Source organism: Mycothermus thermophilus (assembly GCF_041956435.1).
Source record: "Mycothermus thermophilus strain CBS 625.91 unplaced genomic scaffold VTJ04scaffold_1, whole genome shotgun sequence".
NCBI lineage: Eukaryota > Fungi > Ascomycota > Sordariomycetes > Sordariales > Chaetomiaceae > Mycothermus > Mycothermus thermophilus.
Window position 1 is genome coordinate 1,880,136 of NW_027191427.1, and position 20,330 is coordinate 1,900,465.

Sequence of the window (20,330 nt, forward strand, 5' to 3'; positions counted from 1 at the left end):
AGGTGGGCTTCGGCCGCTGGTTACCTGCCTGGAGCTCCGCACAACAGCGATCCAGTCTCTCCCGCGACAAGTATCGCGGGCAACCTCCCAACTCAAAACATCCGCGACACAGGACTTTTGGCGTTGACGCGACCCGCGAGAATGGATCAAAACTTACAAAACTTTTTTGCCCTGGTTGAAGCTCAGGGAGGCGTGGTGGTTCATGGTATGGCATCACTCACACCCCAAACACAGGCCATACGTGAACACTGACAAGATCAACTTTCCCGTGCAACAGAACCGCCCAAGCTGGACCTCGAAATCTACATCCAGAATTACAAAGGTTGGATTTCTTCCGATTTTCCCTCTGCATCCCAAGCTTTCAGGTCCCCGACTCACCATTCTCCCTCCAGGCCGGACACGATTCGACCGACTCTTTCTTATCGGCCGTAGCTCCGTTCCCTTGTGCGTCGAAGCGTTGAAAGCAGCCATCGCCGAAGCGAAAAGAGGAAAAGACACCCAGAGGTACAGGGAAGCTGTCGAGTGTCTTCGCGTCGCCGCGCCAAACGAACCCGAGGCAAACTTCGACCAGGCATGGCTCGAGGCCCAGGAAACCTCTAATAAGATGGAAACAAACCGCCTTTTGACAGAGCTCAAAGGCTACAAGAACAATCTGATCAAAGAAAGCATCAGGGTTTGTCTCAACCATTCCCCCCAACATTTCGTATTCCAACCACTGACCCCGACCACAACAAACAGATGGGCCACGAAGATCTCGGAAAACACATGGAGAGCATCGGGGACCTCAACGCTGCCGCAGAGGCGTATTCCAAGATGCGTCCTGACGTCAGCACACATAAGCAGTTCCTCGATCTCGGCAAGCATCTGGTCCGCGTGTCGATCCAGCGCCAGGAATGGGGCATGGTTACTGCACATCTTAGCAAGCTGGGCAGCACTCAGTACGCCGAGGATGAGAAGGCCGTCCAGCCATACATGAAGATCGGCTACGGAATCGCCTTTCTCGGCCAGGAGAAGTACAAAGACGCCGCCCTCAGCTTCCTCGCCGCCGACTCGACCATCCCCGCCTCCAGCTACAACGAACTCGCCACCCCCAGCGACGTGGCCGTCTACGGAGGACTCCTCGCCCTCGCATCCATGGACCGCGATGAGCTTCAGATAAACGTCCTGGACAACTCGCGGTTCCGCACCTTCCTCGAGCAGGCGCCGCATATTCGGCGCGCTGTGACGCAGTTCGTCAGCGGACGGTATTCGGCCTGCATCTCCATCCTCGAATCGTACCGCACCGATTACCTGCTCGACCTGTACCTGCAGAGGCACGTCCAGTCCATCTACTCGCTGATCCGGAGCAAGTGCATCGTTCAGTACCTGCTCCCGTTCTCGTGCGTCACCTTGGAGACGATGAACAACGCCTTTGGCCGTCCCGGGCAGAGCATCGAGGATGAGCTGGCCGGAATGATCCAGTCAGGCACTCTTCAGGCGAGGATTGATTCTATCAACAAGGTGAGACCTATACATACTCGGCCCTTTGCAGGTATTGCTTGCTGATCTTACTTCCACAGCTTGTTACCACCCGCTCGTCCAACGCCCGGTCGCAGATGCAGGCGGCGGCGCTCAAAGCCGCCGAGAACTACGAAAAGCAAGCTCTCGACCGTCTCCGGCGGATAGGGCTCGCAGCAGCCGACCTCGAATTGAAGGGAGGGAGGAAGTTGGGTGGAGGAGCGTTCTTGCCGCAGCATGATCTCATGGTGGAGGAGACGCTCGGTTGAGATGTAGCTAGGGACGGGGATACAGGGGGGTTGGATGGGGATGGGCAGTATAAATTGTCTTCGGCGCTTGCTGGTGTCCGATGGCGAATGGGATATCGGGCGTGTGGCTAGTTTCAGGTATGGGACCAAGGCTGAGAACGGAGTTTGGGGAAGTGGACTGGTTCTTAGGAAGTAGCATGGCCGCATGACAGACAGCAACGAAATGATGACTGAACGACGGTGACGATAATGAGGCTCACACCCGTGAAATTAACCAGAAAACCATAACTTTCATGATTCCCATTAACATCCAGTGTGGTGACATGAGGGCCGTGACTCTAGCCCTCGTTGACTGCACAGAAACAGGTGATGCCAACCTGGACAAAGATTTGATTACTTTGGGTATCTAATTTTTCTTTCCACCTCTTCACCATCCGCTCTTCCATCAGCCCATCAACTGCCGGATATCCTCGGGCGGCCACCTCACCTGCGCAAAGGTCAAACACCTCTTGATGCTCTGCAAATACTTCCTCGTCACCTCGCTCCGCATGATATGCCCCCGCTCGCCATCATGCAGCTTCTCTCTGGCGCTGCGCTCGTGGATGCCGACCATGGTGACACCGATGGGCCAGGCCGCCTTGCCGATGCTCAGCTTCAAGTACTCGTCGTTGGCGTCCACATACCTGCGCTCCTGCGCGGCGTGGACAATCTCGACGACGGCTTTGAGCACGTCCTCGTCCAGGTCGCCCTTTTCAAACTTGCGAAACAGCGGCCGCATCGTCTCCTTGCTCTGCACCATGGCGCGGCGCGCCGCCTGGCCCGCGAACGTGTCGGCGTTGTCCTCCTTGGCGAGGGCGATCTCCCACTCACGTAGCACCAGGTTGAACCACGAGGCGAGCTGGCGGAAGAGGAAGCGGCGCGCCTTTTTGTCGCTGGCGGGCGGGACAGTGGAGGGGACTTTCATGTCCTTTTCGTCAACGGGCCGGAGGGTGGTGACGATGGGCCCGGCGGCGTCGCCGCGGGAGGCGCGACGGTAGCGGGTCAGTCGGGCGGCGTGGGTCTCGGCGAAGAGGCGCGCCGGCTCACCTAACGCGCGAAGTTTTGCGATGAGCACGTCGTCGGGGATGTCTTCTGCCTTTTCGTCCTCGTCGAGGTCGTCGTCGTCCTCCTCTTGCTCTGCCTGTTTCTTTTCCTCCTCTTCTTTTTCTTGTTTTGGAGGGAGTTCTGGCAAGCCGAGCCTCTTCCTCCTCGCCCGCTCTTCTTCTGCTTCCTTCGCCTCGCGGCGCTTCCGCTGCTCTTCGGCGAGCCGCCTGCGCTTCTCCTCGCGCTGCCGGGCTTCTTCGGCGAGCTCCTCCTCGCGCCGCCGCTTGGCCGCAGCTTTGGCGGCGCGCTCTTCTTCGAGGCGCTTTTGCTCGGCGAGGTAGGCGGCGCGGCGCGCTTCTTCGGCTTCGCGGCGGGAGATGTACTTCTTCTCTGGGGCGGCGGAGGGGGTGGTTGATGATGAGGAGGAGGAAGATGTGGTTTGTCCCGTCGCTTTGGCGATTTCTTGGGACATGATGGAGGCGAAGTCCATTTTGGATGGTTGGGCGGGCTTGCGCCGCGGGGAGGGATTCAAGAGCGGTTCGGGTCGGTTTGCGGGTGTTACGGATTGTTGGTTATATGTCAATGTCGATGGTGGAGCTCTGGGCAGATGAAAGTAGCCGTCAGTGTCGATGTGCCAAAAGTTGAAGGATCGAAGTTCCAGAGCTTGAAGTTTGACCGATGTTGGTCGAGGTTGCAGAGGTCGATGCCAAGATCTTTACCCCTGCCTTTCGCCAAGACCGGGGACTGCCTGTTGACGTCGTGCACCCGCCGACCTGCAATCCAATAACAACACATCGGAACCGTGTCTCTCTGGCTTCGGAGAGACCAGCCGCAGCACCCGACGAAAAGCCATGACGGCAAGCAACTGAGACGAATCACCCCGCCCTGAACATTAGGGCATCCGAATCCGTCCGGTTTTCCACCCGGACCCCCTCACAGCTTCAGACAAAACCGACAGGATGGGCGCAATGGATCGCATCCGAGCATGGCTGACTCCGGCAAAGGCCAGCACCACGGACTATGAGCCTCTGGCTGGCAATGAACCCGGGTCTCTCGAGGATGCCGCCTCGCGCAGCCATGGCGCGCAGCCATTCTCATGGCTCGAATACTCAGTTTTCGGCCTGATTGGAGTTGCCATGCTATGGGCATGGTATGTCTCCTTCCCCGGCGTCCCTCTCACACCCTCCCTCCACCTGCTCACATCGGCTTTCTATACACACAGGAACATGCTCCTCGCCGCAGCCCCCTATTTCCAGATCCGCTTCCGATCTGACCCATGGATCTACGACAACTCGCAATCCGCCATCCTCACCACCTTTACCGTCATGAACCTCGCCTGCATGCTTCTCCTCGTCAACAAGCAGTCCAAGGCCGACTACCCCTTCCGCATCATCACCGCCCTCGTCATCAGCGCCGGCGTGTCTGCGCTTCTGACCGCCTCGACGGTGGTCGCCGACGTGTCCCCGCGCGGCTATTTGGCTTTTCTCTTGCTCATGGTCGCCCTGACGTCCGCCGCCACCGGGCTGATGCAGAATGGAGCTTTTTCGTTCGCCGGAGCGTTTGGAAGGCCCGAGTACACGCAAGCGCTCATGGCGGGACAGGGCGTGGCAGGGATCCTGCCGCCATTGACGCAGATGGTGTCGTACCTCTTGTTTTCCGAGGCCCCGTCGTCTCCCGGCGGCACGCCCGAGGAACAGCAGTATCCGCCTCGAAAGGAGGAGGCGGGTTCCGCCCTGGAGAAAAGCGAAGGCAGCACGGCCGCGTTCATCTACTTCCTCACCGCGGTCCTTATCTCGGCCGTGACATTGGTAGCATTCATCCCTCTCGTGCGCCGGCACGCCCGCGACCGCCGCAACGAACCAGACTCCTCCTTCTCCTCTTCAACTCAACAACCACAACAACGCACCCCCCTCCTCACCCTCCTCCTCAAACTCCGCTGGCTCGTCGCCTCCATCTTCACCTGCTTCGTCGTAACCATGTTCTTCCCCGTCTTCACCGCCAAGATCCTCTCCGTCCGCGACCCCGCCACCGCCGGCAAGCTTTTCAGCCCCGGCGCCTTCATCCCGCTGGCCTTCTTCTTCTGGAACCTGGGCGACCTTCTCGGGCGCGTCGCGACGGCCGTCGACGGGCTCTCGGCCCCGTTCCGCCGCCGGCCCAAGGTCTTGTTTGCCATCAGCCTGGCGCGCTGCGGGTTCCTGCCGCTGTACCTGCTCTGCAACCTGCACGGCGGCGGGGCAAAGTTTGGCGGGGACGTGTTTTACCTGGTCGGCGTGCAGCTCATGTTTGGGCTGACCAACGGGTGGCTGGGGTCCAGCACCATGATGGCGGCGGGGGAGTGGGTCGAGGAGGAGGAACGCGCGGCCACGGGCGGGTTTATGAGTTTGTGTCTTGTTGCTGGGTTGGCGGGGGGGAGTGTGTTGAGTTTTGCGGCTGCGGGGGTGTGAGAGAGAGGAATTGGTTGGGTTGGAGAGGTGGTGTTAGATACGTACTTGTAGATGAGCGATTAATTGAGTTCCTCTTGTCTATCTATGAGTGGTTCATTGTGTTTACATGGTGGTTTTGTCTTCTCTATCATGTCACCGCCCGGTTTCTAGCAAGATGTTTAAGGGTATCAAACTGCGTTAACACCACCTCTATCCGAGTAACTAACCAACCTTCATCCTTTCCCCACCCCATGGATCCTCATCCCATAATCACTCTCAACCCCTCTCTTATACTCAACCTCAACAACTTAGCTCAGATCTCTCAATCAACCCCTTCCACCTCCTCTCCTAACCGCCCAAGCAAACAATCCACCACAACCCCCAACTCCTTTTCCTTGTCATGACCGTTGTAATACCCCTCCTGGATCAGCCTCCTCTCCAGGTCGCGCCAGTACGACCTCTTTGCGACGCCGCGCTTGCGGTCCAGGTCCGCCAGCTTGGCCTGGACAGGCTGAGACGGATCGACGGGGACGCGGACAAAGACGGTGCAGTCGCGCAGGGTCATGGCGAGGGAGAGGAGTTCGGTTCTTCTTGCCTCCTCGTCTTCGTCCTCTCCCGACGACGCCGTCAACGTGTCTCTTGCGTCTGTTCCTCCTCTTTTTCGTCTTGTTGATCCTTGAAGAAGAGCTGATGAGGTGGATGAGGAGGCAGAGGTCGGTGGTGAAGGGGGTGGGTTGGGGTGGGAGATGATGGCCGTGGAGGAGGAGGACGAAGAGGGGGGAAAGTTGGGGGAGGTCGGAGTGGTGGTGGTGGTTACTGTGTAGGTGGATGATGATGATGAGGTGGGAGATGGTATGGGAGATAAAGAGGAGTGGGGAAGCGATGGAATGGTAGAGGAGGGAGGAGGGGTAGGAGAAGGAGAAGGAGAGTAGGCGAGCTGCACGGCATGGAGGCGTGGCAAGAGGGTGTTGGTTTGAAGCCAGTCGGCTAAGCGGAGGTGTTGGGGCGGTAATGACCCTATTTCAGAGACCGAGGGCGGGCCGACTCCGGGAGGGTTGCAGCGCGGGAGAAGGTGGGCTAGGAGAGTAGCGAGCGATTGCTGGGACTTTCTGCAGGTGATGAAGTTGAACGGACAGAGGATGTGTGTGTTCTTGACGTTTGGGCTTGTCGTTTCGTCCGCCTTGAGGGACCTGGAGCTGATGACTCCTGTGCCTGCCATCCGCTTCTTGCGTTTGAGCAGCTCCCGGGCACAGGTCCGGCAGCGGGTGGCGGATTCTGGAGCGGTGGGCGATTGGGAGAGCCATTTGGGTTTGAATTCGAGTGTCAGGACGCCTGGTGATGCTGTATTGGTGACGTTAAATTGGTAGTTAGCATTACGGTTTATCCCGACAATCAATGTGAGTGAGCTCAGGGGTCAACTCTTACCCTGCCGCATGTCCTCGACGAGCATGCCATACTCGGCCTCGGCCACTCTGCTTCCCCTGAAGTCAACCCTTCGTCTCGGCTCTTCCTGTGCAAGAACGGCATTCAGGCGTGACACGATGCCTCGTCCGCCGAGTCTCACGAGTTCCTGGCGAACTAGGTGTTGAGGCTCGAAAAGGGGCCGCACGACCGTCTCCCAGTATTCCTGCAGCTCTTCATGGCGATATGCCTTGGTGCCGGCTTTGGCTACGCGCAGGAGTTTGTCTGGAGATCATATGTGTTAAAATAACTGCCCGTCTTCTATGTGTTTTTTGTCATTATATCCGGAGGCTGTCCTACCCTGGAGATAGCGGTGAGCCTCGGTTTGAGGGTATCCCCTGACCTCAAACACACAGTTTGCGGCGCCTTCGCCCACAAGGCGGAACTCATAAGGGACGTCTTCAAAGAACTGATACATCGGGGTATCACTGATGGTATGAACTCGAGTTTGGTGTTAAAAGAGGATTTGAAGACGGTGGCTGGTGTCGAGAGTCTTGAGCAACCGGGAAGACCCTGTTTGTCCGTCCTGAATGACGGAACCCAAGAGTCTCGTGCACTCCGACATTTCCTGGCTAAGACACATGACCGTCACCGTTCGTCCGCCGATCCATGGGATCCTTCCCACGTCCGATCCGATCACTGACCTTGATTGAGCCTTTGGACATGGCACAACTCATCACGACTGTATGGCTGCAGTTCAGTCGGTAAACATTCGTTGTCTCGGACACCCTTTATTTGGTGTTTGGACACCATTTTTGGACGACGAATGTCAGGTTACGTTTCCCCGCTTCCCCTCATTCCCTCACATGCTATTATCTGCCCAACCCCGCGATTCTGGCGACGACGTGCTGCTGAGCCGCAGTGGGGATGACTTTCGTGGTCGAATGGCAGCGGGGATCTGCATGCAAACAATCTGGCCGCGACGCGTATGGGATGCTTTGAGTGCTACGGTGCGATGCATGACTTCTTGTCTCATGTTAGGTGGGCAGCAAGCAGCAGCAGGTCAGGCACCTGTTCCGGCCTTACGGCCTTACGGCGGAAGCTCTCCACCCTCTGCTGGGTATTCAGAGGGCATCTTCAGCGTGGTGATTTGATGGTCGCCACAGAAGCTCGAGCCACTGAGTGTTGAACTGAAACCGTAGCCCCGGATCCAAATCGCGGGGTCGGCAGCACGGCAACATAGTCCGGGGATTTTCAAAGAATGGAGAACGGACCCGGACCAGAGGAGAAGGCGAAACGCGATCGCGTGCGGCAGTTCGCCGGAATGTCAGGTGGGGACCTCGGGACACGGTGGGATGCGGTGGATCCCGGTCCCACTTTTGAGATCGTGGCATCGGATGAGCAATTCCTGGGAGCGCAGGGCAATCTTCGACATGCAAGAATGCAAGATTTTGCATTTCCCTGCAGGCGGATACGACCGTGCTCCGCCGTAATTCCTTACTTTTTGCGGCGCATATGGCGGTGAAGACTTATAAAATATAAAATATGGCAGTAAGACATGTTTGGACTGGGATCTGGGTGCCTGGGCCCTTCAATCGCCGGCCAAGTTGCTTGCATGAAGCAAGCAATCCTTTTGATGAGTGAGCTGAAGGAAATCAAAGGAGGTGACATCAAAGGCAAACCTGCGACCTGAAAGGATCCACCAGGAAGCCAGGAAGTTCAGCGACGCATGGACCATTTCCATCTTCGGCCAAGCTTGAAGTGGGTCCACACGCGACTCCCAGGGTCAGCCCATTTTTCGGGTGGCAGAAGGCCCTGCAGGCTTTTGCAGCAGGTGCGGCAGCCCAGGGCAGACAGCCTTTGCAGGGCTTTGCATACCTGATGGAGGGCAGCAGTTTGCCAGCCACGGGAACCACGCCGCGGTCTCGGCACGGTCCAAAAATTTCACTCAAGACCCAACTGCTGCCCCGAGCTCCCGCGGCCAAAACGTCGCCTGATAGCGTCATTCCCTCTTCACCTTGTCTTGCCTCCCGTCAAACACAAGTCGAAAATTCCCCGTTCGTTGGACCCAGAGAAACGAAACATTCAAGAACCCTTTCGTAATCGACGACAGCTCATCGCCACCACAGCCTTGACAGCTTCTCCCCCGCGACGATCGCAACAACCATCAATTGCGGCACCCCGCCACCACCGCCCAACGAACCGAGCTTTGTATCAACCGCCTCCCCCCGCGACATCCGGGCTTTGTCGCACGCAAAGTCCAACCCGCGACCGACTGCAATGCGCCTCTAACACCAACGCCAATTCAACATGGCCTTCAACTTCAACTGGTCGCCGCTGACGGCTGACGCGGCATTCTATAAGCGCGCCCGCGACCTCCTGACGACGGCCCTGAACAAGTCTCCGAAGCCACCCATCATCGTCGATGATATTATTGTCACCGAGTTCAACCTCGGCTCGGTGCCGCCAGATCTCGAGATCCTCGAGATTGGCGACCTCGCCGAGGATCGTTTCCGTGGCATTTTCAAAATGTGCTACTCGGGCGACGCATTTTTGACGCTCAAGACGAGGGTTCAGGTAGGTTGGAGGATTCCATTGCTTTCTCTGTTATTGGACCTACGATAAGCGGGCTTGCGGTCTTTTTCCCCCCTTATCGCGACGCGAATCACAGCAAAACGCGCTTCCGTTGTTTCGTCGCCACCCCTTGAATATTACCTATTTCCACGAACTATCAAGCCACGACCCGGGACTTTTTGCGGCAGCAGCGCGTGCGGACGTCAGGAGCTTCTGTGCCTGCTTGAGTCATAGCCCTTCAGCAGCACAAAGACGCAGCGGAACATTGCACCTCGGTTCTTCCAGATTCTGGAATCCCGGAATATGGATGCAGTGATTCCATGCGGGAACTTGGCGGACATGCCGCATTGCAACCCAATTATCCCGGGTCTCCACATGAGTTCGCGGGGCCATGGAAGTTCCGCGTCTGGGTCCAAGCGGTTCAGAAGAGATGAGACGGCATGACTAACACAACCACCAGGCCAACCCCCTGAACACCTGGCTCTCTGCGAAACCCGACTTCACATCACCCCAGCCATTGGCAGCGGCCTCGAGTCTCACAATACCCCTCCAAATCACCCTGTCCGAGATCAAGCTGTCGGCCTTCATCATCCTGGTTTTCTCCAAGCAGAAGGGTCTGACAATTGTCTTCCGCAATGACCCCCTCGAGTCTCTCAAGGTCTCGTCGACCTTTGACTCGATCCAGTTTGTCCGCGACTATCTCCAGAGGACGATTGAAGGCAAGTTGCGTGACTTGATGATGGATGAGCTGCCCGCCATCATCCACAGGCTATCACTTCAGTTATGGTGCCCAGACCAGATCAAGGAGGAAGAGGAGTCCAAAGAGACGAGCGAGCCCGGCGTCAACCCGCTTGCAACGCCCCCATTGGATGCTGTTGATCTCCATGGGCATTTGTTAGACCCGGCGGCCATTTCAGAGTTGTCATTGGACGGCGGACCGGAAGCGCAACTGCTCTTTTCACAAAAGACGCTCCTGAAACTATCTGATATGACAAATGCCCAAGTGACGTCGTCATTGGACACTGCCACCACCAAGGACGTCCTGATCCGGGCGTGGGCAGGGCCTGATAGATTCGATGCCACCAGCACCCCACCTGGCGCGACCCCGAATCTGCCCAGGACCTCGTCGAGCGTCCATACCTACACATTCTCGGACAGTGCCAGCCAGGACAACGGTTCCATTCCCTCAAGGCCATCCCTAGTCCATGCCCAATCGGCCACTGCTGGCTTGTCATTAGGCTCGGGCCGCCACACGAAGCCCGGCCGCAAGAAGAAGACGCGCGTCGTCGACCTGCGGCGCAGAGCTACTGACAACCTGCCCGAGACTGCTAGCGAAGGGGCTGAGGAGAGCACCGATGCCGCCTCCACCGCCGCTGGTCCCATGTCAGAGCCCGCCATGCCGCACGAAACCTTGGAAATTCCCGACGTGCGCTTCAACCGGCCGGCGGAGAGGAGACCGTCGTTCCGCGCCACGTCGCCCAAGCCCTCGGTGCCCCTCACCCCCACCGATCCCACCGAAGTCCAGGGAGGCCGTGCCTCGGAGAAGTCCAAGAGCAAGGAGTCCTTGCCGGTGCCGCCTGAGACGAGCAAGGCGGATTGGAAGCGCGGCGCTCCCATGTCTGACACGTCGTCTGTCATCCTGGAACAGGCCTGGATCATGAAGATGGCTGGCGAGATCGCTCGCCGCGTCTACGAGGAGAAGCAGCGCAACAACAACAACCACCCCAGCTTCTGGGACGAACGGGATGATACTCCCCCGCCGGCGTACGATGCGCATTGATTCAGCAAAACTTGGCTGATTTTGCGATTGCGATTAATGGGTACATACACCCCCGACTTCTCGACCTACCTACCTTTTCCTTTGTCGATTATTTTCTGTGCGGCATTCTCTTTTTCCTTTTCTTCAACTCTTCATTCTGGGCGACAAGGCTCAATACCAGGCGTTATGGGTGCTCAACACTTCTCAATTCTTCTTCTTTTCCTTTACATTTAATGTTTAACTTTGCAACAGGGAGTTTTGGGAGTGTGGGTCTCGGGGTTCGTTAAAAAATTGGGCGGCGATTCGTCAAAAAAATTCGGTTCTTGCGTTGCTCTGGTTGGGCCTTTTTCGGTTTATATTATAGAAGGGAAAGGTCGGGTACGGTTGGGTGGTGATTGTTCTTGTTTCGAGTTTTGTCCCGGATACCTAGGTTGGCACACAGGATCGGATCGGTTTGGTTGTGTGAGACAACACACTCCCTCGACACATTTCCTTTTTCTCTCTTTTTCTTTTCCTCTTTCCTACTGTCTGGGTATTGGTCATCGGCGGTCATCCTCGAGGAGATAGGACACTTGGTCGCCGGCACATTCTTCCGTTCTGCGTTTGTGTTTTCACATCATTTTCAGTCAGTCCATGGCCTTTGAGAGAGCATCATGGAACAGACCACATCAGCCACACGACTCGGGCTTGGCCAGGAAGATCAGAAGAAGCATTTTCCCTGTCCGGGCTTGGGGGACGACGGCTTGGAGAAAGGGTCCCGCTGGGGACGTAGCGGGTTCTACTATGGACGGGAACTTTCTGGACAACTCCCACCTCTTTTATTAGAAAGGAAATAAAAAACTTGGAATGCGGCGCTTTAGTCGCCACCAATCTTTGGTTTGTCAGGGTTCTGTGGTGGTTGTGAGAATTGGCGTGTGTGGGTTGAGAGGTGTGAAGCATGGTTGGTTGATAAAGTTGAGCTAACTCGATCTCAGAAGATAGAGATGTCTTGAGTCATAGAGTCATAGACAAGTTGATAGAGCTTAGACATGGGAGTGGACAAGAACTTGATGTTGACAGACACCATTGGTGGATCAACTCGGAGTTTCCTGAGTCGGCTTATTAGTGTAAGATGCTCAATACAAGTCTAGCTCGAGTATTTCCCATTGATTCAGATCCAAATCATGCCGTTCTCTTTTGAACAACCGAAACGCCCCGACGCCTTGTGGCTCCAACAGCCACTGTGGTATCGTCCCATCATACTAGATAATAGAGAGAATACAAATTAATGTAGCCGCCTCAGATAATAAGCAGGTAACATCTCCTCTTATCTACCACCCTCAACAAAACCCCCAACCCCGATGATTTTATTTCCCCGCCCCCGCCCCTGCCGTCCCCGCCGCCGCCGCAGCAGCAGCGCTCTCGGCCTTCAACTCCTTCAACCTAGCCTCTTTCTTGAGCACCTCCTCCTTGCTCTTGCGCACCATCTCCTCCACCTTGACCATGGCCTCCTGGAGCTTCTTGATCTCGACCTGCTCCGTCTCGCGGCTAAAAGGGTGACCGGGGCGGTTGGTTAAGGGGATCATTGCGCTGCGCTCGAGCACGCCGCCCTCGGAGCGTATCATCTGCACGGGTTCTTCCTTGTCTTTTTTCTCTTTGGACTTGCCACCAGGCGTGGAGATGTTGCTTTTGCTGTTGGATTTTTGATGGCCTGGTTGGTGGTGAGGGATGGGAGGTGGTAAGGGGTGGGCGGGGGGCATGGCGCCCGAGGTGAGGATCTCGTAGAAAGGTTCGTAGGGCTCGTTGAAGATTTGCTCCTCGTACGCCCAGGAAATGATTTCGCCGCCGGCGAGGCGCATGGTTTCTTTTTCGGCCTCGGTGCGGCCGTATGGGTGCAGGCGCAGGTGGTGGTAGAGGGTCTGCGGCTTTTCGGCGGACTCGGGGACGTAGTAGAGCTTGATGGCGATCTCGAACTCGCCCCAGCCGGTTTCGTGGACCTCGAAGGGTTTGCCTTTTTCGCCTTCGATCACTGTGCGCAGGGAGGGTTAGCTAGCTGTTGGTTGGAGGTTGAGGAAGCGGAGCCTAGAGGGGGGGAACGACGGACTTCGGACATGGTTAGGAATAGACTCGTGAAGCTTGAATTGCACACGGCGCAGCCAGTAGGTGATGTCGACGTCGTCGATGCCCTTGACGAAGACGGTCCAGGAATGGGTGTGGTCATCGGGAACGCCCGGGGGCTTGGGATTGGTCTTTTCGTCGAACGGTTTAGCTGTGGTGCCGTAGATGAAGGGGCGGAAAATTTGCACGCCCTTGACGCGCTTGCCTGTTGGCGGCGCCATGGTTGTTGTGATGTCAATGGGGACGGGAGGTGAGGTGGCAGGAGAGAAACAAACGTAGAAACAAACAGTTGAAGTTCGGTTTGGGGACTTGAAGGTCGGCGTTGCATGTGGGGCCACGCTTCGCCGCCGAGACCCACTCAAAATCGGCCAAAGATGATCCTTGTCACGGAGCTCCAGATGGGCGACCACCGATTTCATCATTCGTTAAGCTTCGAGAGCTCCAACAGCTTCCCGACACTCCAAGACACACAAGTTCCTCTAGATGGCCAGTCAATTGGACATTGAATCTAGAGCAAGTCATAACATTTTCTAACTACCAGGAAATTCATTCCGCTACTGGCTCCTAAAGCAGCTGGGTAGCCTTGACAGGTCCAACGCCGTGACCACAGCTCAACACATGACGAACCACCTATGAGCTCATAGCCACTGTGTACTACTACATACCACACGTCAAATCATGTCTGCACCAGCCAAACGACTCGTCGTCTTCGGCGGCAACGGCTTCCTCGGCTCGCGCATCTGCCGCGCCGCCGTCTCTCGAAACTGGGACGTCGTCTCAGTCAGGTCCGTCTTACCCCTCCAACTCATCCCCTTCCCAACCTCATACTACACAGTACTGACTCCTCCCTCCCAGCCGCTCCGGCCAACCGCACTGGTCATCCATCACCTCCTCCCCAACCCCGCCCGCTTGGTCTCACCGCGTCGCCTGGGAGCGCGGCGACATTTTCCGCCCGGAGCAATGGACCAGCCTTTTGCCGGGTGCCACCTACGTGGTGCACAGCCTCGGCATCCTCCTCGAGGCCGACTACAAGGGCGCCATTTCGGGGCGCGAAAACCCTCTGACCGCCCTCGCGCGCACCTTCGGCAGCAGCAGCCGCGTCCCGCGCCCGCGAAACCCGCTCGAGCGCGTGCGCGAGGAAGGGGTCCCCGAGCCGGGCGTCGAGCCGCCCACCAACCCGCGGCAGCTGACGTACGAGCTCATGAACCGCGACAGCGCCATCCTGCTGGCCCGGGAGGCGGAGCGGGCCGGGGTGAAGGCGTTCGGGTTCGTGTCAGCCGCGGCGGGCGCCCCGGTCCTGCCGGCGAGGTATATCGGCACGAAGCGCGAGGCCGAGGCGGTGATTGCGCGCGAGTTTCCGGGGATGAGGGGGGTGTTTTTCAGGCCGCCGTTTATGTATGACGAGTCGAGGAAAATTACGTTGGGGATTGCCGCGCTGGCGACGGCCGGGTCGACGGTGAATGGGTTGACCGGAGGTGTTTTGGGTGGGTTGCTTGGGGCGATGGTGACGAAGCCGCTCAAGGTGGATGACGTCGCGGACGCGGTGGTGGAGGCGCTGACGGATGGGAGTGTCAAGGGACCAGTGGAAGTGCCGCAGCTGGAGGAGTTGGCGAGTAGGGCATGGAGGAGGACGATGCTCTGAGTAGTAGTAGTTGTTGTTGTCACACGGAATTTGTATTATACCACGGAGACTGTACAGTAAGAACCCAAGATCCAGCGCCCAAACTCCGTTCGTCCCGCTTCATGATAGAAACATGATGGCAAAACCAAGCTTCCTTCTCACACCATGGTACCCCGCTCGAGACTCTCCCGGATCTCGGTCGTGTACTTGTTGTAGAAGCGGGCAAGCTTTTGGTTGAACTGCTTGTTCTTCTCGTTGATGTAGGTGACGTCGCCGGTTTCTTCGGCGTTCTTGGCCATCTTTTCCCTGCGGCGCTTGAGCGAGGCCTCCTCGGCCTTGCGCAGGTCGGCCACGAGACGGTCGATGGCGGCTTTGTCGGGCTTGTGTTGAGCAAAGGCCGTAGAATCGGCGGTGCTGAAGAAGGTGCCGTCCTTGTCGACAGCAATCATCTCGCCGTCCTCGGTCTCGATGATGTCGAGAGTGCCGGCGGCGGCGGCGCGCTCGATGGCGGCGAACTTCTCGCGCGTGTAGCGCTCCAGGTCCGGGGCGCCCATGTTGCGCAGCTGGCGCTTGTAGGCCTTTTCGCTCTCGCGCGCGTAGTCCCGGAAAGCGGTGTCGTCGCGATGCGCCTCCTTCTTCTTCATGCGCTTGTCCCACCGCTCGCTCTCCTCGATGGTCCAGTCCCAGGCGCGCTTGCGCTCAAAATCCTCGCCGGCATCCTCCACCTCGGCCTTGAGCAACTTGTGGGATGCGATGGCGTGCTTCCGCTGCAGGGCGGTGAGCTGGCTGGGGTCGGTTGCCAGGCGCTGGGATTCCTTGGTGGCTTCCTTGAGGTTTTGTTGGGATGACTCCTTGGCCCGGGCCTGGAGGGCGCGGAACCGGGCCAGGCGGTCTTGGGCGGATGTTGTCGCGGTAGTCGGTGCAGGAGTGGAATTCACTGAGGAGGCGGTAGATGCCGAAGGCGTCGAGGATTCCTTCTTGGAAGCTGAGTCTGCATTTGCTTCTGAAGTGGTCTCGTCTTTCGTCGGCAACTCGGAGGATTGGGTTTCCGCTTTGTCGGCGGGTTGATCAGGGCCAGCAGGGGCCTCGCCGTTATCCGTTTTCCTCTTCTTCGCAGGCGGCATTTTGAGTATTCTGTCAGTTATGCGGTTTTGCGATGTTGAAGCGTGGATGACGGGAGGGTGGGCAGAGTGCAGTTGAGGTTTGTTTGGTTCCAGGTCGCAGGTTGGAGGAGAGCAGGCCGGGTTCGGTGCACGTGGTGGCCCTGAAATGTTTTGGCTGCTCAGGCGCCGCCCAGGCCACTGTGAGCGGAAAAGTGGGGCAAGTCCAGGTGCCGGCCAGCTCATAGTCACTTTAGCGGCCGAGCTCCTGCCAAGGCTTCTGCATCTCATCGCCCATCTTCTGTCGCTTTCACCACCAACTAGGGTTGGACCAAACTTCAACTCCCAGGCCGACTATCTTACTTTCTTACCCGAGTCTCACGGAAGAATGGTGAAAGAGGCAAGGTGATTGAAGTTATCACAATATCATCCGTGGGTCATGTGTCTGTCCCAAGAGGACTTCACATCCACCATCTCAGCCTTCCCTGTCTCGACGACTTACATCAAACCCCGTTGAGGCTCCCGCTTAATATTTCCCGCCATCATAATGTGCCCCTGCATCCACAATGGCCACACTATCTCCCTCACCCTCGAGGACTGAATTCTTTCAGCAGGTGAGTTCTCCTCAGTTCTCCTGACTCTTCCCTCTACCAACGTCCTGGATGTTGCTAACATGTAGGTTGCAGCTCAAACGAGTCTGCGTCCCTCTAAGCCGCCATGCCCTAGCCCCTCAAGACAAACCTGTTGACTCCAAGGGGGTCCTGAGTCTGCTGGAGGAACTTGTTGGCATCTGGACTACACAGGCCGGAAAGGACGCCAGTGTCGTCGACGACAAGCTGGCGGACTATGTCTTCTTCCCCATCTCACACCTGCTCAAGGTCCGGGACCGCTATCCCATCCGCGTCACCGAGACTGTTGTTCGTCTGCTGAGGGGACTCATCCAGCATGGTTGGAAATCTAAGGCATCACCTCAGCTCGTCCGGGAGCTGCTCATCTTCTTCTCTTTCTTGCTTGGTGGGGTTCCCGGACAACAAAAGAAAGACGTGCCGGAAGAGATGACCATCGAGGGCTTCCGCGCGCTTGCAGCTCTCATCAGCGTCGTTCAGCCATCCCATCTTCTCCAGCCCAGTGACTCCTCCTCATCAGACAAGGCAACCTCCCCGTTGCCTTACGCCATCGAAGTCATATTGGATGAAATCACCGAGTCGACGGTGGCCGCCATCCAGCTCGAAGCGTTAAACGCTCTGGGTGCTGTTCTCACATCCATCAAAGACAACAAGGTGCTTGCCCAATTTTTGCCGGGCATCGTCTCGGCGCTCACCAAACTTCTCGCTCCTCCAAGGGCAAATCAAACCCAACGACGGGTCCTTCTGCGAGGCCTGGAACTACTCCAACTCGCCCTTACTGGCGTTCTGGCCGACATCAAAGTCCGGACTCTTCTCAAACAATTGAACGACTCCAGCCAACAAGAGTCTCAGACCGCAGCCAAAACAGAGTCTTCGCCTCCTCCAGAGCTACTTAGTCTCTCTTGGCTCAAAGCCACCTCTGCGCAGATCAAGATCGCTCTAGCCGCTGTGCTGAAGCTCAGGGGCCATGACGCCGAGGATATCCATACCGCCTTGCACAAGTTTTGCATTGCCTTGCTGGACGAATGCCACGCCTCGCTTGCCAATTGTCGCCTAATCCTGGTCGAGACTGCTATGATGCTGGAAGACCAGGACGCCGCCCGCTCGCCATTACAAACCAGTCTTCAAGACCTCGCCGGCATCTATCCCGAGCTTGGGGACAGCATCAAGACGGCGCTCTACAGTTGGATCACCGGGCTTCCTCGACTGATGCAATCCAACGATGAACGCGTCAAGCAGCTCGCTGTCAGGAGTATTCTGAGGGGAAGCAACCTGGCCGCCGCGCTGCATATGGACTCGACCACCCTCGAAGATGCCCTGGGCGACTCCCTGCGCGACAGCATCGTCACGCTGGTCAAGGGCTCGAAGCCGCCCAAGATTGTGGATGACGTTGCTGTAGACATGGCGGTGAGCACTGATCTTGTCAAGCCGGGAAGGGAGCTGGCAGCCTATTCCCCCGTTCTGTTGGGCACCATGAGCGAGAAGGCGACCCGCGAGGCCGTCGGGACCCTGCTGTCTCGGATCGGATCCGCGACCCAGCAGGTAAAGCTCGCAACAACCATGCTTGGCTATGTCCGGGACTGTGACGGCGTGGACCAGGTCGCCTCGTTCTGGCTGGCCTTTGAGCTTCTAAAGTCGGCGTATTCGCAGTCCGCAGACATGGACGAGTTCATTGACATGTCCTCTCTGGGAGAGTCGAGCTATCGGGATGAGGCGTTCCAGGAGTTATACGATTTCTCGGTCTCTCTGATATCGGCCCATTCAGATTCGGCCGAGCAGGACTGGCGGCTGGAGGCGATCGCGCTCGAGGTCTCTGCGTTCGCTGCCACACGGTTCAAGACGGATTTCCGGACGGAGCTCATCGACGTCCTCTATCCCATTACGACTTTCCTAGGATCGCCTGTCCCGCAGCTCCGGCAGCATGCGATCACGACACTCAACGTCATTGCTGCGTGTTGCGGGTGCAAGAGCGTCTCGGATTTGATCGTTGAGAACGCGGATTACATGGTCAACTCGATATCTCTCCGGCTCAACACTTTCGATATCTCCCCAGCTTCCACCAAGGTCCTTACCATGGTGATTCGCCTGACCGGACCAAGACTTCTCCCATATCTGGACGACGTTGTCTCTGCCATCTTTGCCGCCCTGGATAACTACCACGGTTACCCCGTCTTTGTCGAGAGCCTGTTCTCGGTCTTGTCCGAAGTTGTCTCCCAGGGCGTCAAGTCCGACAAGCTCCTTCTCGAAGACGGCAGCAACATCTCCGTCATCGACCACCGTAAGAAACCGCGTACCTCCCTGGGAATTCCGGGCATTCTCGACGCACTCGACAAACGCATTCAGCGGGCCAAACGCACAGCAGAGGAGGAGGTCCTTCCTTTCGAGCCGCATCCCAAGAAACCATGGGGTCCGCCAAAGAGCGAGGCCAAGTCCCTGCTCGACAAACTCACCAACCCCGACGCCGCCGACACTGATGAAGACGAAGAAGAAACCAAATCCAACCACGACGCCAGCACCAAGGACCTGGACAAACCCAAAACCCCGACCTACGCCCTCCTCTCCAAAATCTTGTCTCTCACGCAGCACTACCTCACCTCCCCGGCCCCGACGCTGCGCAAATCGCTGCTTGACCTCATCTCCACCGCCAGCCCGGCTCTGGCGCCGGACGAGAACGCCTTTTTGCCGCTTGTCCACGCCGTCTGGCCCGTGCTGATGGCCCGGCTGTACGACCCGGAGCCGTACGTCCAGGTGGCGGCGTGTAAAGCACTCGAGGGAATGTGCAAGTCTGCCGGGGATTTCTTGGGGAATCGGTTGAAGACGGAGTGGGAGGGAAAGATGGGGAGGTGGGTGAGGGGGGTCAAGGCAGAGGCTGAAAAGGCGAGGGCGAAGGGGAAGGGAAGTGGTGGTGGGGTGGGGAGGATAGCTGCTGCTTCTGCTGCTGGAGGTAGTGGTGGCGGGCTGGGAGAGGAGGGGATATTGATACCCGTGGCCGGGGCGGATGGGGAGAAGGTGGTGAAACGAGTTGGGGCGTCATCAGCAGCGACGAACCTGTCTGTCTCTTTGAGCTCCTCCCTCTTGGCTTCGGGAGGATCAGGGGCGTTGGGGCAATTCGCCCAAGCGTGGCAGGTTTGGAAGGCCGTGTTGGATTTGCTGGCCGCGATGGTGGGATATGTGCGGATGGACGATGAGATGTTTGATGACATCCTGGGGCTGGTGGTGGAGGCGCTGCCGAGGCACGGGGAGTTGAGAGAGGCGTTGGAGACGGTGAATGCGGATGCGGTGTGGTTGGCCATGTATGAGAGGGGGATGGTGAAGGTGGAGAGAGAACCGGAGGCGGTGGAGGGGTGGGGGATGGGGTTTGTATCTGTGAAAGGGTAGAGCACCTCTAGGGTAGGGTCTTGGAACTTGGAATGGAAGAGGTTGATGTGTGATGCCTTATGTCCTGCGAGTTGGAAGGCGTCTCAGGCACTTGAGCTCTTGTCCGTCGAGGAATCCGGAAGCAATTCTTAAGTTATTCGACTCCAAACCGGCTTTGAAGAAAAGCTTGACAATGTTTGAGCTGAGGAAGGAGCGCCCGTACTAGGCAGAGACCCCCATCATGTAAGAAACTCGGGAACCGTCCATCTTCTGTCACTCTCCTTTTTACGAGGTTCATGAAATGACAAGCCAGCATCCGGGTCCTGCTGTTCAACTCAATATCGTCAATAGGTCAGGTAGTCTCCAGGCCCGGCGCAGTCGCTGCTTTACGTCACTTCAAATATCGCCAGAAACCATGTCCGCAAACACCAACGCTGTGCGGCCACACCCGATCGACCACCCGAGATGAGGAGGCCGCCACCAGCACCGGGACCGAAAATGATGGCAATGGAGAGATCAAGAAGGCACTGCAGAGCCGCCACCT

General features: G+C 57.4%; 9 protein-coding genes across 9 annotated transcripts; 5 read left to right on the forward strand and 4 right to left on the reverse strand.

Moving 5' to 3' along the window:
• Positions 1-141: 141 nt before the first annotated feature.
• Positions 142-1,766, forward strand: VTJ04DRAFT_687 (uncharacterized protein; the record flags this gene model as incomplete). Its single annotated transcript, XM_069365136.1, has 5 exons — positions 142-205; positions 278-322; positions 393-673; positions 739-1,500; positions 1,560-1,766. 5 exons carry the CDS (start codon positions 142-144, stop codon positions 1,764-1,766), a joined length of 1,359 nt encoding a protein of 452 aa, XP_069223296.1.
• A 424-nt stretch (positions 1,767-2,190) lies between these two features.
• Positions 2,191-3,318, reverse strand: VTJ04DRAFT_688 (uncharacterized protein; the record flags this gene model as incomplete). The annotated part of the gene is made up of 1 exon (XM_069365147.1): positions 2,191-3,318. One exon carries the CDS (start codon positions 3,316-3,318, stop codon positions 2,191-2,193), a length of 1,128 nt encoding a protein of 375 aa, XP_069223297.1.
• A 469-nt stretch (positions 3,319-3,787) lies between these two features.
• On the forward strand, positions 3,788-5,272 carry VTJ04DRAFT_689 (uncharacterized protein; the record flags this gene model as incomplete). The annotated part of the gene is made up of 2 exons (XM_069365158.1): positions 3,788-3,978; positions 4,051-5,272. 2 exons carry the CDS (start codon positions 3,788-3,790, stop codon positions 5,270-5,272), a joined length of 1,413 nt encoding a protein of 470 aa, XP_069223298.1.
• Positions 5,273-5,573: 301 nt separating this feature from the next.
• On the reverse strand, positions 5,574-7,130 carry VTJ04DRAFT_690 (uncharacterized protein; the record flags this gene model as incomplete). The annotated part of the gene is made up of 3 exons (XM_069365170.1): positions 5,574-6,592; positions 6,677-6,937; positions 7,013-7,130. 3 exons carry the CDS (start codon positions 7,128-7,130, stop codon positions 5,574-5,576), a joined length of 1,398 nt encoding a protein of 465 aa, XP_069223299.1.
• A 1,832-nt stretch (positions 7,131-8,962) lies between these two features.
• VTJ04DRAFT_691 (uncharacterized protein) lies at positions 8,963-11,006 on the forward strand (the record flags this gene model as incomplete). The annotated part of the gene is made up of 2 exons (XM_069365181.1): positions 8,963-9,229; positions 9,687-11,006. The coding sequence occupies 2 exons, from the start codon at positions 8,963-8,965 to the stop codon at positions 11,004-11,006; spliced, it is 1,587 nt and encodes a 528-aa protein (XP_069223300.1).
• A 1,325-nt stretch (positions 11,007-12,331) lies between these two features.
• VTJ04DRAFT_692 (uncharacterized protein) lies at positions 12,332-13,303 on the reverse strand (the record flags this gene model as incomplete). The annotated part of the gene is made up of 2 exons (XM_069365192.1): positions 12,332-12,993; positions 13,069-13,303. The coding sequence occupies 2 exons, from the start codon at positions 13,301-13,303 to the stop codon at positions 12,332-12,334; spliced, it is 897 nt and encodes a 298-aa protein (XP_069223301.1).
• Positions 13,304-13,760: 457 nt separating this feature from the next.
• On the forward strand, positions 13,761-14,724 carry VTJ04DRAFT_693 (uncharacterized protein; the record flags this gene model as incomplete). The annotated part of the gene is made up of 2 exons (XM_069365203.1): positions 13,761-13,867; positions 13,938-14,724. 2 exons carry the CDS (start codon positions 13,761-13,763, stop codon positions 14,722-14,724), a joined length of 894 nt encoding a protein of 297 aa, XP_069223302.1.
• A 137-nt stretch (positions 14,725-14,861) lies between these two features.
• VTJ04DRAFT_694 (uncharacterized protein) lies at positions 14,862-15,827 on the reverse strand (the record flags this gene model as incomplete). Its single annotated transcript, XM_069365214.1, has 1 exon — positions 14,862-15,827. The coding sequence occupies one exon, from the start codon at positions 15,825-15,827 to the stop codon at positions 14,862-14,864; it is 966 nt and encodes a 321-aa protein (XP_069223303.1).
• A 542-nt stretch (positions 15,828-16,369) lies between these two features.
• Positions 16,370-19,807, forward strand: VTJ04DRAFT_695 (uncharacterized protein; the record flags this gene model as incomplete). The annotated part of the gene is made up of 2 exons (XM_069365225.1): positions 16,370-16,417; positions 16,490-19,807. 2 exons carry the CDS (start codon positions 16,370-16,372, stop codon positions 19,805-19,807), a joined length of 3,366 nt encoding a protein of 1,121 aa, XP_069223304.1.
• Positions 19,808-20,330: the final 523 nt, after the last annotated feature.